The following is a 17,824-nucleotide window of genomic DNA, read 5'->3' on the forward strand; positions in this document are numbered from 1 at the left end:
CTGCCTGTTTGTCAGGGTGACATTGAGTGTTTAAAACATATTTTGCCTGTGATGGGGAGATGAAATCACCCTAAGGAATGTGTTTTTTTTTTTTCCTAAAATACTGTGGAGTGTGTGATGCTTCACTGTAATGGGAAGACTTCCTTTTTGCCCAAGTGAAGAGGGAATGGATCATAAAAGTGGATGTTCCTTTGAAGAAGGGGCAAAATCAGAAGCAATGAAGGACAGAGACCTGAAGAAAAGTACCAAGTGCTCAGCTCACTAGGGCCTGGAGGAGAAAGAGAAGCTAAAAAATGTTAAGGATTTTTTTTTTGTTCTCCAAAAATGCTCTTGTAAATTGCCCCTGGCTGAAAATTCTTGTGCTAAGCCCATTTTTCTCAGTAGTCGAGTGGTTGATGAAGAGGTTAACACTTGCATGCCACCAGTGACTACGTATCCAAATATTTTTGAGGTAACCCGGCCATTTCCATGAGAGAAGTTATTCATTGGGATGGCATTTGTTTACTTACCACTGTAGATCTTTAACTTGCAGGGGTTTGTGGGTGCCACCTCATTGTGCTCACGGAAGAAGTTATCATCTCTTACTATTTTCTTTTTCCTGTCTGTATATTTGTTGGAAAATGTTAATTATAATGTTCTGAACTGGAAGTCAGGATTCAGGCCAGGCTGCACAGGCATGTTACTGTGAGATTTTTGCATAGTGAGTTATTTCCCCCAAATACCCGTGAGTCTGAGGACTCTTGATTTCTGGGGATAAAGCTCTGTTCACAGTCAGGTTATCCTGTGATTTTCAGGGAACAGCAGTGGTTGTCTTGAGGTGATATGGAGTTTGGCTGGATTATATCTTCTGTACTATAAACAACTCACGTGTCTCTGTGCCCAGGCACCCTGTGATAGGTGTTCTCCAGCAGTGCCTAGTTACAAAAGCAGGTGGGAAGGCAGATCATCCAAAACCTGAGACATAACCAACAGTGTTTGGAAGACACATTGATGTTGAGCATCCTTGGAGGCTGATCCTCTGCTTGCACTCTGTCTGAAGAGGGGACACCCTTAAATCATCATCTGGAAGGACAATTTGAGAGCCCTTTGCTGAGAACTTAAAAAAGTTAACTGAGAAAATCAATTAGTTATTTTCCTGGCACACATTTGAGCCTACAGACAGACCTGCCATGGAAATAGGCTGTGGAAAAAATCCACAAGTTATTGGGAATTTACCCTTCCCAGTACAACTGTGATGCTGAGTATTAGAAAAATACCTTCATCCTCCTAGAGTTTGTCTGATTTCTTCTAAACATTTCAAGTATGCCATGGTATCATTATTTTTTCAAGTTGCTTCTGATACTTCCTCCACTCATCCGCTCATAGCAGCCTCTTAACACTGCCCTGGACTGGTTGGAGCCTCTGAATGTGCTTAAAGCAGCAAAAGCAAAGTTGTGTTGTCCCGAAGGTGTGCAAAATCCATGAAATGCTGGGTACTGTTAACTGGGAAATCATTCATTGGCCAGAGCTGAGGTGCCTGTTCCTCATGCTGCATGTGCTGCTGGAAGAAGGAGCCAGCAGAGCCAGCATTTTCCTCCCTGGTGTGGAGGAACATTGCCAGTCTCCTACAGATTTATAAATCCCAGGATGCAGGTACGGCCCTTTGGGTGCCTCTGGCTCTGGGCCAGGCCCTGGCAGTGCACATAGTGATGAAAGAGCCGAGTCAATGTACCAATACATATTGGAGTGAGGGGAATAAAAGGAGGAAAAGCTTTTTTGAGACTCCAGAAGACCTGTACAAAATGATTTAAAGGAAGAAAGCAGATGTACAGTTCATCTTTCGGCTTTATTCCTTTAACATCCATTTCTGCCTGCAAACAGGACAGTTTCTGGAGCTCACATCAGCAGACCTGTACCTTCCCAGAAACGTACAGTTCATTCAGGAGTTGAGTCACCAAAGACAGCACATGAAAAATGTGCTTTGGGTTGTTTCCTTTTATCAGCTTGATGGGTAGCTGGCCTGACATATGCCACTTCCAGTCTTTCCAACACTGACTAATAAAAGACCTTAAAAAAAGAAGTGTATTTCTGTCAGGTTCACGTGTTACATTGAGGACACTTGGTAGTAGATATTGGCAGTATTCCCACCGTTTACTATCAAGATCTGCTGTTTGGGAGGCCAGGTGAATACAGCCCCCAGCCACTGGGGTGGGGAGGATGAGGGCCTGCCCTTCGTAGATGGTGGGATAATGGAGGAAAAGAGTGGGACCTCTGGCTGTACCTGGCATCAGAGTATACCCCAATATGCTCTACAGTCTTTGGGACCAGAATATTTGGGAGTCTGTTGATATGGGAAGACCCAGCTTTAACGTTCCTCACACATGGCTTTAGGCAGACTGAGGCAAACAGATTTCTTGGAAGCAAGTCCCTGTTGTCCAGGTTGTGGCAGCTCAGCTGTCTGGTGACACGGTGATCCCGCCTGTTGAAATAAACCAGCGACCCCCTTTACCCAGTCCGTTCCTGTGTCTGGTCACTCCTGCTCCCATCACTGACTCTGGTGGCAAGTCTGGGAGCCAGTGCTTGTGTGAGCTTGTGTTGCTGCTGAATAAATATTTTCTGAGCTGGTCTGGTCTTGCCCAGTTACTGCCTTGCCCAGTTCCTGCCCTATTTCAGATTAAAATCATAATCCAAGTTGCTGTCACTTCATCTTACAGGCAGAAATAGAGCTGGTGCATAGCTAAGCCGTTCTGGGTGTCTAGAGTCTTCCTTGGCCTCTCTGGAATCTTGTGAAGGGGGAGAGATTTCTGACCTGTGCTGTTGGGCCAAGCCATGGTATTTTGGTACTTACTGTCACACCTTCATTCAGTATAGTTTTTTCTTCTGTGGCAAAATGTGTTTTTGCTTTTCTCTTGAAGCAGCGCAGTGTATTTTATTCAAGCCAGGCATTAGTGAGTTGTTATACTGGTCTGAGAGAAGAATTGAAACTGTCCCTGTGTGTAGTCTTCTAGAGACTGTATAGAACTGAAAGTATCTAATGGTGTTTTTTCTGCCTTAGGGATGCTAGTGATCCGGAGAAAACCCAAGTTTTTGTGTCCGATACTGCTGGACACATTTGTGATCCATATATGAGTGCAGTAACTATGTGGTGGGTCCAAACTAAGTGTGGTGGGATGAGAATTTCAATAGAATTGGAGTCATGTTGGATAGAAGAGGACAAATGGGACCTGGAGGTCTGGAAGAGCAGTGGTGTCACTGGGAAGTGGGCTCAGATATGCTTTGTGGACACTGGTTGTGGGAGTGGTGTTCTGTTGACGAGCAGGGAAGGTGATCGTGCGTCGTTTGTGATGGGGACACAGAGGTCTGTTATTGCTTCCTCAATATCCATTTCTATTTCATAGGGTCTCATCCTGACACAGCAGCTCTGTGGCACTGGATGTTGACTAAAGGTTTGACTTGAGGGGGAACTTGGTGATTGCCAGGGACTTGGAGTTTACCTGGATGAACACACAGGCCCTTTACATCCACGGCAGTCGAAACTTGCGGGGTTTTTGCTCTCACCTCGTGCCAAGCCTGGCTGCAGCACTGGGGGCTGTTTGCTTCCTCCACAGCGGATGGGGAGATATTATGGAGCTGCTGAAATAGTAAACTGGAAGAATTATATGGAAATGATGCCATCACCTTCTCCTACTCTTTTTAAGGCAAGTCTTTGCAAATCCTTGAGTGGGAGGCACAGGATTGAATAAAGCCGTTGTGCAGCGTACGCTGGCACCCATGTGCTCCCAGCCGGTACTCAGCACAGCAGCTGCAGTTGCTCAGCAGAGACTCCAGAAACCAGAGCTGGGGCTCGTGTTGTCTACCCAGCTTTGTTGAGCTTTTGTTCATATGTTGGGATTTCTTGTGCTGGGAGACAGCAGGAAGAGAGGAAATCCTTTGGGTGATACTGCTGTTGTGGGTAATAAAGCATCAGCTCAGGACCTGTGGGTCCTTCCTCTTTAAAGGATGGAATTTATACTCCAGAACTATAGCAAAAGGAAGTAGAAACCAAAGTGTTCTTCAGATTAAATGTATAAAATAAGGGGTTAATGTCTCTCTGTGTCCTGTCATCAACCCTAGCTGTCCTGCTATGGAAGTGAGCATAGCTGAAATTCTGGAAGAGGCCTTCCCTGGTCGTTTTTAATTTGTGTTGAGTTGGTGGTGGAGCTTCTGCAGTCATCTGAGAGCAGCAGGGCAAATCCATGCCATCTCCTTTTATTTAGAAGTATTACCGTGCGACTTCACTTTTTGCATTTCCAAATTTGCTAATTCATCCTGGAATTGTTGCTGTAGTATTTTTTTCTGCTTTTAAAAGCTCTATTAGACAATGGCTCTTCATTGCAGCTCCTAATCATTAACCTGAAAGCTTTCCAAAGGGCTCTGAGAAAATGTAAAGCAGCTGACTGCTTCATTTCTGTCTCTTGAACCAATTAACTGAAGTAATAGAGTTTTCGCTGAAGTTGCTTTTTATTATCTTCCCTTGCTAGAAGAACGTATGTTCATCAGAGCTGGAAACAGTCAGTAAAGTGCATGTAAGTTACTACAAACTGATCATCAGATCAAGCTGCCATTTGGTGCCATCACATAATGGTACTAATTCAGTAACTCTGTAAAACTTAATTTTCAGAATTAGGAGATGATGTGTGGAGGGAAGTTAACGAGATGAAGAAAGTTGTAGGGAGCTGAGGAGATGATCGGTGTCAAAGTTGAAGGCCCTGTATGTGTTAATGGGAAGTTATAGTGAGGTGGCAAATGCCAGATGGAGGACAGCAGATGACAGCAGTCACAGGGAGTAGGCTGGCTTCTTGTGGAGTTGTGTGGAAATGTCAGGAAACTGGTACATTTTCAGGTGGTTTAGAGTTCTAACTGCAGTCTTGTGATACGGCTTCAGTAGTATGTAAGATGCAAAGACCATCCCCTCTGGGGGGTACAGAGAATGAGCAGTACTGATGTTGTTATTATCTCTGAGGGGAAGGTGAGAAGTGTCTGAGATCCACCTGCGTGTTGTGCTGTCCCTGTGAACCCTGATATGGCCAATGGCAGAAATGTCCATGGTGTGATTCTCTCCCAGACCCCAGGGGATGGCAGAGGGAGAGAGCACGGATGGGTTGGTCCATTGAGTCCTTTAGCCGCCGTCCTCTTCTCGCAGCAGCCCTCTCATGTTCTGGCTGTAATCGAGCCAGGGAATATTAGATTACACGGAAGTTTTCCAGCAGCTTCTCAGAGTGCTCAGTTGGTGGTGGTTAAATCCAGCGAGTTTGAGATCATGTCCTGGAAGTACTCAATGCTTGGATCTCATCTTCTGTGCTGGCTTCCTGGGAATTTTATTAAGCTTTTAGAAATGAGGTTTTGTGCTTGTAAGATTTCCTGTAATTGTCTCCTGGAAGAATGGATGTGAATGGATCTCCACAAATGAAGGTCACTCAGTGCACGTGCAGAACAGTGCAAACCTTTTGCTGACGGTTGTACTGTGATCTGTTTTAGCAGGTTAAAAGCTGATTTAAGACACTTTCTAGGTGTATCTTTATATCTGAAATTATCTGTGTGGGGCTGGGAGAGGTGCAGGTGAAGAGCAGAGGCTGCAAGTGGAGCAGACGTCAGGTTATTGCAGAATTTTGGGCTGGTGCCCCTTGGTTATTATGTGATGAAGCAGCTCTTTGGTGCCTGGTGTTGGTCACAGTCTCATGGTGGGGATCCTTCTCCTCTCCCCACTGCCATTAAATGTGACCTCTGAGTTATTTATCAGTGCTTCTCCCATGGCACAGTGTGCATGTGACAAGCCTTGGAGATGCTGGGCAGCAGGAGTTTCCACTTGGTGCTCTACTGTTGCAAACAATGGGGGTTTGGCTGGTTAAATATTTACAGTGGTGGTGTGACGGCTGTCTCCAGGTGCCACTTCACTGGAGCAGATGTTTGGGCTGCTTGGCTTCAGACCAGCATTAGCTTGTGGTGGCTCTTTGCTCCTCCACCAAGCCAAATCCTCAGTCTTGTCAGCTGATGGGAAACCATTGGTTTCCTTGTGCTGGGAAATGTAAACCCAGCCTTGTATCCATGGAGTACAGCAGTGGACATTGCTGAGGTTTGAGCCCTCTACTGAGGCTTGGGCAAAGCCAGGGTTTCTGGAGCATCTACTTGGATTCACAAGTGCAAAGCAATTGTGTAGGAAACCCAACTGGAAGTGGCATCAATTCCTTATTGCTGTAAAAGCCTCTGTTATTGGGATGGAGGTGCTGCAGTTGGGATGAAAATTTCGAAATGCAGAAGCTGCCATGGGTAGAAAACAAAACCAGCCATGATGTGGAAAGAAACAAAACAAAGAATTTATCAATATCACGTCTCCAGGAGAAAGGATTTTGCTGGAGAGCTGAGCTTAAGTTGTTCTTAGATTGTTTTTATTTGCAGTAAATGCTGAAACTGAACCAGGAACTGATTCCCAGCATGTGAGGAGAAGCTGAACTGTAAAATGTGCTTTTCTTTGTAATAACATCAAGAATTAACCATGCAGCTCGTCTTGATGGATGGAAACATGAATGGATCAAGTGCTCCCAACTGTCATTCAGTAAATTGTGCTGCTTGGAAATTCTGATTCAAGCTAATGTTCTAATAATATTTAATTTATAATTCATTTATGCATTTAAGTGCATCCAGATTCTTCCTTCTGATTCATACTTTCCTATTTTGACAGCAAAAGGAATTCTTACTCTTATCACTGATAAAACTTCCAGTTGAATTCAATTCTATTAAATTAAGGAGTTTTATTTGAATTAATAATGCTTCTTTGGTGAAGTCCAGACCTTTGTAGGGCTTCCTATTGCTGCTTGCATTGGTGTGCTGGAGCATGGCAACATAGATAAGGGCAGTAAATGTAAATACCTCCGGTCAAAAGCTGTGGTGGAGTGGAATTTGTTTGAAGCATATGTGGGACTTGGTTGCTTTGTTAGCTCCAAAAAAGAAAAAAAAAATTCTGTGCTGAAGGACTGAGGGTGTTTCTCTCTGGGCAGATCTTTATTTGGAATGTTTTGTTAGGAAATCTTTTGAAGTGCCTGGAGAATTTCAACAAAATGGCTGCTTTCCTCGGGTTTGTTCCTATCTGGATATCAACAGGGCTTGCTGCCCTCGGCTCCAGGCAATCCGCCTCGGCTCCGACATGTAAAATTTAATAGGAGGCTGCTGTAAGTGAGATTGCTGTTTCGGCTTTCATCAGAGCACGTTTGGAGGAGAACGTGTTGGCTGTTCCCTTGCTCTCTGTCCATCCCTGGCTGCTTTCTGTAGGAAAATTCATCTTTGTAAACAGAAAACCGCCTTAGTCGGAGCGTGCTCTTGCAGCCTCGGGAGTAATCCTGTCTGAGCGGCAGCGGAGCCTGTTCCTAACTAATCTGTGTGGTGTCAGTGGAAAGAAATAATCCTGTGTGCCAGCCGAGGAGGCACAACCGAGCCCTGACTTCCCAGTGCTGTGTAACCCAATATTTGGACATTCCATTAATTTTTACAGCACGAGTGTCCAGAGTGCTGGCTGAAGGTTGGTGGAAAGCTGGAGTAGAACTGGTGTTGAAATGGCGCGTTATTTTGATGGTGTTTTTAACCCTGTGTGCCTGAGGTACAGGACACAGCTCTCCCTGGGGTGGATGCTGTCATCGACTCCTCCAGCACTGCTCTGGAATAACTGCGAGGGACGTGTGTGCATTCCATGATGGTGTGCCTGGTCTTAGACTGGAACAGTCCTTCATGTCAGAACTTTTGGCATTTGTATTTTACTCTGATTTGCCCCTTAGCTGCCTCCATCCTAGTCTTCTGTGCTCCCTGTGCACCTCCAGCCCAGACTGTATCCCTGTCCAGGGATGAGCAAGGGCAGGGCTGTGTTAATTCTTGCCTTCTGTATCTGGGAAACAGCCAGGGGAGGTTTGAATGCTACATCTGGGATGTGGCAGGCAGTGAAAGCAGGCAGCCCAGCTATTTCTGGTGGGAGCTTGTCATGCTGCTGGCGTTTCCTTTCTTTTTTAAGTGTTCAACCAACAGTGCTGGAGGAAGCTGGAGCCCAGCAAGCCAGGAGAAGGTGATAGTACACAGAGTCAACAACATAATCCTAAATAATGTCCAGTTTAGTACCCTGACCTCACAGTGCTGGGATACCTGGGGGCTCTGACCTAGGGAAACTTTGGGAAAGCTGCAATGCCTGTGTGTTGGGAAAGTGGAGAAGCCACAGATGAAACCCTCTTGTCCTTTCCAACCACATGTCCTTTGAGGAGTGATGTTTGCTGGAGCAGCCTGTTCTACTTAATAATCGCTGCAGACCGATGGAGTTTCTTATCAATGTACCTTAATTTTTCCTTCAGTGCAGGGGAAACCTTCTGTCCTTTTAAAGTCACCCAGAGACCACTACCTCACTGCCTGTTAGCCTATTAAGTGATTAACAGGTATTCCCAGAAGCCTTAATAAAGTGGCCAAGTGTGCTGCTGTGGTAGAAGGTAGCATAAGACTTGGGGCTGATTTTAATTAAAGCTCTCTCAATGCCTTTGCTTGAGAAATGAAGAAAATGGTGTTTCTCTGTACATCTGGCAGATTTCTGGGCTGAGTGAAGACTTCTTATGATGAAGGGCTGTGTGTTTTGCTGTCTGAAATTCGTAACTGGAGAATTACAGGGGCTGGTGTCATAACCAAGATAATCTAGAGATAAGATCGGTTTATTTACTGAGGTATATTTTCATCTTTGATTAAATTGCTCCAGGAATTGTGTCTAAGTGAGCTTTTAAGAACTCCTTTAAAGTACTCCTTCATAATACAGAGTTACAGAAAAGGTGGTTGTGGAGATCCAAATACAAAATAACCTGGAAAGATCAGAAACTAAACCCCAAAAGAGACTGCTGGATGAGCCTTGGGGTGAAGGAGACCCTTGAATTCCCATAGAGCTTTTTGTTGGCAAGACTGACTTGAAGGAGTTGAGCTGCTTGCTCCCCTCTGCAGGGCTGGATGAGGGAGAGATGCTGTCTGAGAGCTGGTGACATGCCAGGCACCTGATGTTGCTGCAGGGAAGAGCTTGGATCCCTGTCACCTGGGAGACTGGTTCAGATATGGACCAGAACCACCCTGTCACCGTGCAGTGTTAAGCAATAGCATTTTCTGGTATCTCCTGCCCCATACTGCACAGATCTGCTGTCCCAGCTGCTCATGGGGTTCCACAGGGACTGCACCAGGGATCTGATCAAACCTTGTATAGCTGCTTTGGTTCACATGGGCTTTTTAAGCTGGAAAAAAATTCTTACTTTGGCCTTAAACAATTTGTGCTGGCATTAATAAGAGTCAGAACACACTGTAGAAGGAGAGGAGTGTCACTTTTTATAGTATAAACCACAAGACTGGTTCTTTGTGCTTATTACACTGTCACCCGAGGGCTTTATTTCAGTGAAGGTTTTGTTGGTGGTGAAGGAGGCTGTCCTGCTTTCCCCTTGTGCTAATGCAGCTGTTTGTGTGGTCAGGCAATCAAATAGATTGGAGAACTGATTCCATGAAAAAAGAACAACCTAAAGGAAAAGAGGAGATCAGTTTCTGAGCCATTACTTGCAGCATAAAATGGCTGTAGTGGTATGGGCTGGTGAGGGCAGGAGATGCAGGGATGGGATGGGATCGCTGCTGTGGGTGACAGCATTGGCTTTTGGCAGCATCAGGTTGTGGCTGTAGCTCCAGGGCTCAGGAAATCACATTGCTGGTTTATGTCCTACTTTTCAACAGCTTCAGAGCTCCATTGAAAGTTGGCCCTGAGGCAAACTTCCATTTTGGTGTCAAATGGCAAAGTACACACAGCGATCTCACTGCTCCTGGTCTCCTTTGCACGTAAATGGTCCTAAAACTGAGCCTGGAGAGTGGATTCGGAGAGATAAAACGTGGTTCTGGGGTGGAACAGAAGCCATATGGTCTGGTGTGTTTCTCATATAATCAAACTCTTGGCTGATGATTCAGATTTAGTTGGAATAAAAACTTGTACACGAGTGAAAATCAGCTCTTATGTTCCACCTTCCTTCTGACCTTTCTAGACCTTTCTAGACCTTTCTAGACTGTATTTCTTTCTTTCTTAGCTGCCCTTGAATTTCTTTCTGGATTTCATGGTACTTCAGGAACTTCTGAGGTCTTCCAAGGGCTTCGTCATCTTACGCTGGCAGCTAGTTGTGTTCTGGGACAGTTTTCAGCCCAAGTGTTTTGATGGTCAGGGCTGGATTATTCTTGCTCTGCAAGTAGTGTGGTGGATGTTGGCACTGTGGTAGGTGTAATTAGTCGGGTCCTTAAATCTTCACCAAAATTCTCATTTTATACAGGTGCTTGGATTTATGGAGTTGTTTTTTTTTTTTCCTTTTAAATTTGTCTGTCTGTCAAGTCCAGCTGTTTCCCAGTCCATGCCAGTAAACATGTATTGTCTGAACAGATGATGTTATCAGACACCCTGATTTTCCCTGTGCCTATTCAAAGCTCTGCTTGGTGTTCTCACTCTGGCTTGGTTACTCAATTACTGATTGCTTTTCTCTTCTTTCTCCAGAATCCAGCGACTATCACTCGAATATTGCTTAGCCATTTCAACTGGGATAAGGAGAAGCTGATGGAGAGGTAAGCAGCTGTAGAGCTGAAAAAATGTTTGTTCCTGGATCAAGTGAGAATGGATGAATGCACAGTGTGTGGCTGGAGAATCTTTTGTGCAAGCTCTAAATGTTTCCCCTTTCCCAGCTAAGGGTGACTCGTGACTCAGTGTTTTAATATTATTGATGCCTGGTTAGACTTAAAAGTGGTGGAAGTTGCCTGTTGGAAAGAGGGATTTCCAGTTTGAACATGTACAGGCTTTGGACAGGCTTTGGAAAAAAGCAAGCAGGAACAGGTTCTTGTTATCTAGCAACTGTTCTGGATTTGGGTTTAGCTGCTCATGCCTGTCAAGCTGGCATGTGTATTCCTGACATGTTTATTTGCTGCTCTGGCCAAGGCTAAATTGTTCCTGACTGATAATGGTCCTGCCTTGTCTTCATCTCCACAGCTCCAGGTTTTCTTCAGCGTGTGTAAATAATGGCTTGATTTTTGCCTCCCCCTCAGAGCAGAGTGTTTTATTGTTATTTTGGAATGTTGCTTGGTAAAGGTACTTCTCAGTTTGTTCTTATACAGTGGAGATCAAATCCAGCTGCATTTGGTTCATTCCAATGCCAGTGTTGGTGTTAAAGAGAATTGAGGGAACTGGAGAATTTAAATTACTTTAGAAATTGGGAGGAGAATTAATCTGGACCAAAAGGAACAGTAAAAGCTGTACAGGGACTTGCTGGTTGTGGTGTCTGCTGGTCTTACTTAGTGTGAAGTGACCAATGGGTGGGTGTGGAGGGCCTGGTAGGATCATTAGTTTGATTTTTCCCTTAATTACCATTTCCTTTGCCTGATAATCAGGTTATGAGAAGGTGAGATGTGCTTGGTAAACCAGGAGTAGTTGTTGGTGTTCCTATGAATTGATAAATGTCTCTTCACTGACCCTGGGGCTGGGCCCCTGTGGTTTGGTACTCTGTCACCCAGGGAAAGAGGAGCAAAGGTGTTCACACTGTTGGTAATTATTTGGGAGTATAAATATTTCTGCTATCCTTGGCTGATGGATTTAGGACATCTTTAGTGCCCTTAGTGTAATATTTTTGGTTAGTGATGGTGCTCAGGTATCTCTTATGTTTTGTTTAACCTAGGTTTTTTTTTTTCTGATGTGATTGTATTTTTTTACAGCTTTCTAGTCCTTATTTTCCTGAGATTGATCTCTTTTAGTAAATTTCGGAAGTCTGAAAGCTTTGTGTTAAAAATATATCCACTATTTAACTCTGACTACAGCTGTTAAGAATTCTGATTTAATACCACCTCTGCAACATGTCTGCTCGCTTGGTATTTGAGTTTCTTGGGCTGGTTCTCTTGGTTGGGGTAAAGTTCACTCTCCTTGCCTGTGAGATACCTCTACACAAGTGCACTGAAAAGCCATCTCTTTGTACAGTAGGTTTTGTCCCTTGTCATTGAAAGCTTGTTTAGGGCTGCCATCAATTTAAAAATAAAAAAATGGGCTGTGTTGTTTTTTATTTTTTTTTCCTCTCAAGGGAGGTGCCAGCCAGGTCAATGTGAGGTGTTATTGTTAAGGCTTTTACAGTTTAAGTACATGTTATATTTACAAATCCACAGGTAAACATATCCATTAAAATACTTAACTCAGCAGGATTACCTGTGAGTAATAGAATACATGACTTGCTTAGGCAGACCTGTTGCACACTGGTCCCAGTTTTGGTGCTTATTGATGTCCTGTTGTGTTAGAAAAACACCAAAACAAGATCTCTCCAGTGTCTGGTGCTGCCTTCTGACCCTTCTGCACCAAATAACTTCCCTGAAATCTTGTGGAGTGCTGAGCTGTGTTAAAGCAGGAGTAGGAAGCTGGGTAGGAGGCTGAGAGCAGGCTCTTGTTGTTCAGGAGGGTTTGGTCATTGCTGTGGTGATAAGTGAGGATTAAGGGAAAGAAAAAGCCCAAAATATACATTTTGCTTGAACGTTCCTTTTGTTTGATGTGTGTATTTGCAGTTCCTAATCAGAGCCTGTTTTCTCTTAGCTCATGGTGATTCAGCATGACCTCCCAGCAGCCTTATCAGACCTGGCCTGGAGGAAAGCACTTCAACCAAGTGGCTCCTCTTTTTTTGATAAGTGGGGAGGTCTGAGCTTGTGACATGAAAAAGTCTCTGTTTTCCCACTTTTTAAAGCCTTGTTATGCCTGTTTTTAATGAGCAGGTTGTTACTGTCTGTGCCAGCTTTGTCGTGGAGTAATTACACAGTGGTGTTCAGAGGGCAGATGTGCTACAGATATTTATTCCACTTACAATAAAGTAATAACAGCCACAGTTAAAAAACTGCCCTGTCCCACTGGTGAAACTCTTGATTGTTTGTCAAAAACAAAATTGGGGGTTTGGGGTGGATTTGTTTGTAGGATGGAAGTGATGAGTGGAGGAAATATTAGTTCAGCCTCTGATGTGCTGCATTTAGGAGAATAAAGATGTCAAATATTATTTTCCTGGGTCTTGCAAGCTTGATTCATAGGGATAGGAGAGCACCAGGTGCAGAGTGACCACATCACCTCAGAACCAAGTGAAGAAACTGCTTTAGCTTGAACCTTATTACCTTCCAATTTTAAAATTACCTTCCAATTTTGCTATGGCTGATGGTGTCCTCTCCTAAGGGAAGTTTGGGGAGGAACCTCTGTGTGATGAAAAGGTTAAAATGCAGCTCTCCTGCTTTATGTGCTTTCCCCTGGCCATTTTGTTAAGAGAAAAGTGTCTCAGCATGTCCCCAAGGCCCGATTTAATCCCTGGAGGCACAGCCAGAGATACAGCAGTCCCTTGCAGCTGCTTATCTTGGTGGCCACATGTCCCTGTTCCCTCTGAGCGGAGGAGGGATGTCAGGAATGCCCAGATTGCCTCTTCTCCAGAACCCGGCTGCCTGCTTTCCTTGGAACAAATAAATACTTTACACTCCTCAGCAGAGGCCGAACAGGTGAAGAATGGTGCATGGCAGGAGTTTTGATGTGGAGATATCTTTTATTGTGAGTATTTTGATGCACTGACACTCACAAATGCTCTTCCATGGAAGTAAATATCCCAAAGTGTGTACTAGAAGCAATTTTTTTTCAGTGAAAAGGCTTTTTATCTTTGATACTCCCATGGGTAGGATTTGATTATGTCTGGAAAATGGCGATTAGGCAGTTACAAACAGCAGGAGGAAATTTTGAGGAGATAAAGGGGCTGACAGCTTGAGCCCTCTGCCAAAAAGACAAGGTGTTGTCATAGGTTTGGTCTTGGTAAGTAGAAACACTTGAAAATAATGGCCAAACACTGGTTTGTCCATTTATTTTAAAATAGTAGGAAAACCCCCAACATTGTGATGAAGCAAATGAATTTTGAAGAATTAATAGAGGAAATTCTCATGCACCAGAAGTGCTGGAATTACTCAATATCTGCATTGTGAAAGGAAAGGAAGGCAGAGGACTTAAAGGGCTGCTGAAGGTGCTGTGCTCCTCCCTAGGATGAAAATAAGGATGCAGGTACCAAGAACCAACCCTTTAATAGAGAATATTTGAGGAAAAATCAGAATTCTTGGAGTTCTAAAGGAAGTGAGGAGGAATGCTGACATGGAGGAGATCTGGAGAAATGTAGCCATATTTTCCATTGCATTAGGTGAGATTAGGAGGAGAAATTTAAAGTGCAACTGTATGAGATCAGGGTCAGATCTGGACTGGGATTGCATATGTTTTGGCTTCCTTGGATTCAGGGAGGATGAATGGAAATGGAAATTGGTGGAGAAGGTTTGCTGGGCAGGGAAGCCGGTGAATGTCACATGGAGCTCACCTGCTGTGGGAGGGAAGGGTGTTAGAGCTGCTGCCTGGGAATCCTTTGGGAAGGGCAGAGGGAGATCTGCCTACATGGATGGTCTGTGGTGATGCAGGAACAAGTGGGAAAATGGGATGGTAATTGGAATTAGGTGCTGTTCCTAATCTTTGAAGGAACTGCAAGAGTCTTCTGGCTGAGCCCTTGGCATGTTTGCCTGAGGAGTGATGGAGCAGTTAGAGAGCTGTTGGACTTTGGAGTATCCATTGGAACTCTGTGTTTTCAGGGAGATCCACATTTTCCTCTGCATTTTCTGGAGTTCTTACGGCCCAGTGGCAGCATGAGTATGAGTCTGAGAGACATACCTAAAAATAAATGTGGAAATTACTTATTCAGAAAGAAAATGCATAAAATGAAAAGAGCATGGAGAAGCAGGAATACTATCCATAGATATTTAAAGGGGATAGGTAACTCTAGGTGAAAAAAGTCAAGTTCCTGATGCGGATATTCACCCTTAAAATCAGCCCAGCACTACAAAAACTTCTGGTATTTCCATAAGCTTTTAGCTGGTCATGAGTATCAGGGTTCAAGTTGCATCATAGCATTTGTAGACAGAACTATTTTCCTTGCAAACTTCACACCCAGCTGTGTGTCTGCTCTCCTCAGAGCGTGTCCTGTGCTGCTCCTGCTGCCTCTAAGAGCAGTTGTAGGGCTGGAGGACTTTACTGGACTTAATATTTATCCATGATTCTTAATAAACAAATACAGCCTAAATGGGACTGCACTGAATTCACGTGCTAAAATTTTCTAAATATATAATTATATATTTTTTGATTTAAATTTAACATACAAATTTCTAAATAAAATTCTCTAAGTAAACAAAATAACTTGGTTGTGTAAAGTCCCGAGCTAACATTGAAGAACAGTGGCACAGCCTTGTGGATGCGGTGATGGCAGAATTCACCACTTCCTTCCAGATTCAGTGTCTTGAAATTCAAGATATAAAATACAGGAACTGCATTGAGAAGCATATGAAACAGCAGGAAAATTGATAGTTTTTCAATTACAAATCAAGCCTTGTTGGTCGGTAGAGTTGTAATGGAGCGGGGGAATGACTTACTGGGTTTGGCTGGGGGGTGTGTGTGTGTGATGGGGCTGGTTAATTGTCTGGTGTAATTAATTCTCTGCAGCTGCTGCAGGCTGGAGAAAAGTGTGTGAAGGATTCTGGGAAGAGGCTGAGCTTTCTGATAATGATTCTCTCCAGTTTGGTCCTCCTCTCCAAGGAAGAGCTTTTTATAAGCCTTTAAAGCAAACCAATATTGTTTTCCTTAAGGGAATAGGAAACAGAAAGGAAGTGATCTTTTTTCACCCCCCATGCAGTTTTGCATCTTCCTTTCCAATAGGTACCTGATCTTTGGAAGCATTGTAAACCTGGAACTGTATTTTTTAGGAGGTTGTTAAATTACCTCAGGTTGATTGAAAAGATGCTCAAACAGCTAATGATCAGAATATTAGGAAAAATGGAAGGCTTTAGTTGAAAATAATTGAGCTTGAAGGCATCAAACCCCTACTTTAGGAAGGTGTTCCAACGCCTGAACTGTGAACTCAGGTGTTCTTGCTCTAGTTTCCTGTCCTGGAATTCTAATGCCAAGCAATTGGGAGGCTCACAAATTACTTGAAATGCAGCTGAAGGATTGAAGGTGCCTGAATTTCAGGAGTGTGTAATTCAAGTGAGAGTCTCTGAAATTATGTAGCTGTCTAATATCCACCTCTCTGTTGTGTTAGAGAAGAGTTTGTTGGAAGTAGTGGGTGTATGAGTTTTGAAATACAAAAAGCATCTTTGTACACTTAACTGCTACATAGAATGGAAAAATGGTTTAGAAGGTGGTTAAATATTCATTCTGTCCTGTGTTGTGCAGGTACTTTGATGGCAACTTGGAGAAGCTCTTTGCAGAGTGTCACGTAATTAATCCAAGTAAAAAGTCGCGAACGCGCCAGATGAACACCAGGTCATCAGCCCAGGACATGTCCTGTCAGATCTGCTACCTGAACTACCCAAACTCGGTGAGTACCCAGTGGCCTCAGTGCTACCTGAGCAGCAACTCCCCAAATTTCCAACCTGAAACGTCACATTTCCTGCACGGCACCTCTGAGTGTGGTGGGGCCTGGGCAGTGGTGGGGTAAAGTTCAGGAAAAAGCAAGCAGGTGATGTTTGCAAAGGTCCGATACCAAGTGAGATGTACAGATAAAGGATATGTGAAATTCAAGATCTGTGAAAAGCATGAGGGGCAAAGGGATTTACTTAAATAGAAAGATGCGTTAGGAAATACCTTTTAAAAGCAAAATAGTCAAACTAGGAATTCTAGAAAAAGGTAGTAGGAGTAAAATGTGGATATCTTTGGATCTTTGTTATATTGGACAATACCCTCTTGGTCAGACATGAGAGTGTGTTACCCAGTGCTCGCTGGGGCTCTGCATCAATGCTCTGGGTGATAGTGCTATTTTTTTGTCGCTGTTGACCAAACTGAAGCATTCCCATACACTGCTAAGAGGTCCAGGCTCTGCTGGGGGCTCCCAGGAGCAGGACATACTGTTGGGAGACCTGGGAGAAAAGAGAGGTGAGTGGAAAAGCTCAAATAGGAGAGTTCATCAGAAGGCAAAGTGCTGATAGTAAGGAATTCTTCTTTTATTGGAACCTGCTCTTTGTGGTGGAGCTGCCCCTCCAGAACACCCTAAAACACGTGCTGGGCCTTTCCAGGCAAAGCTGCCCTGACACAAGGCTTTGCTCTTGCTCTGGGTGTGTTTTCGGCAAGGAGCCATGATGAGCTTTGGGGTTCAGGTGTAGCCTGGGGTGAAGTTCCCTGGTTGTGGCCTCTCGCATGCTCTGGATCTTCTTCCCTGGAGTGGACAGAGCTGAGCCAAGCCCACCTTCAGGCCTCCCATTCTCAGCATTAAGGTCCCTGTTGCTCTTAAGCCAGGAACCACAGGGCTTCATGTGTCCCCTCTTGTGTGCCCCAACTTCCTTCTTGTGAAGAGTAGCTGGAAAGGCAAATTCCTGCTCAGTATGATGAGGTGCTTTGAAAAAAAAAATTCTAATATATTGTTCTCTCCATTTTAACGTAATTGTCGTGCTGGGCGGGGGGTACAACTCACAAGTGACAGGCCTGTCCTCTGGCTGGGGGCACTGTGCTACCTGGGAAGCAGAATCATAGAATCATGGAACAGGCCCACAAGGATCATTGAGTCCACTCCTGGCCCTGCACAGGACAACCTCTAAAATCACACCCCAGCATTGTTTAGAGTTCTGACACTGGAAAGAACAGCACAAAACATGCTGACACTTCTTGATTTTGTAGCTCAAATAGCAGTGGCCCACTTGTTAGAAGAGCAGATTTTTAGCTGGAGCAGAGAGATGTTGCAGGTGAGCAGGGCTCTCTCAGTTGCTGGTGTTAAAAGGC

The 17,824-nt window shown here is 44.2% G+C and overlaps 1 protein-coding gene across 2 annotated transcripts in view; it reads left to right on the forward strand.

The window, feature by feature from the left end:
* ARIH1 (ariadne RBR E3 ubiquitin protein ligase 1) overlaps window positions 1-17,824 on the forward strand; it is a 49,359-nt gene that overhangs the window by 11,294 nt on the left and 20,241 nt on the right. For both annotated transcript variants that reach the window (XM_068204335.1, XM_068204336.1), the window contains exons 2-3: window positions 10,538-10,605; window positions 16,286-16,430. In XM_068204335.1, coding sequence (XP_068060436.1) covers window positions 10,538-10,605; window positions 16,286-16,430 — 213 coding nt within the window. The remainder of the gene's footprint in view (window positions 1-10,537; window positions 10,606-16,285; window positions 16,431-17,824) is intronic.

Source organism: Anomalospiza imberbis, chromosome 13 (assembly GCF_031753505.1).
Source record: "Anomalospiza imberbis isolate Cuckoo-Finch-1a 21T00152 chromosome 13, ASM3175350v1, whole genome shotgun sequence".
In the NCBI taxonomy this organism is placed as follows: Eukaryota; Metazoa; Chordata; class Aves; order Passeriformes; family Viduidae; genus Anomalospiza; species Anomalospiza imberbis.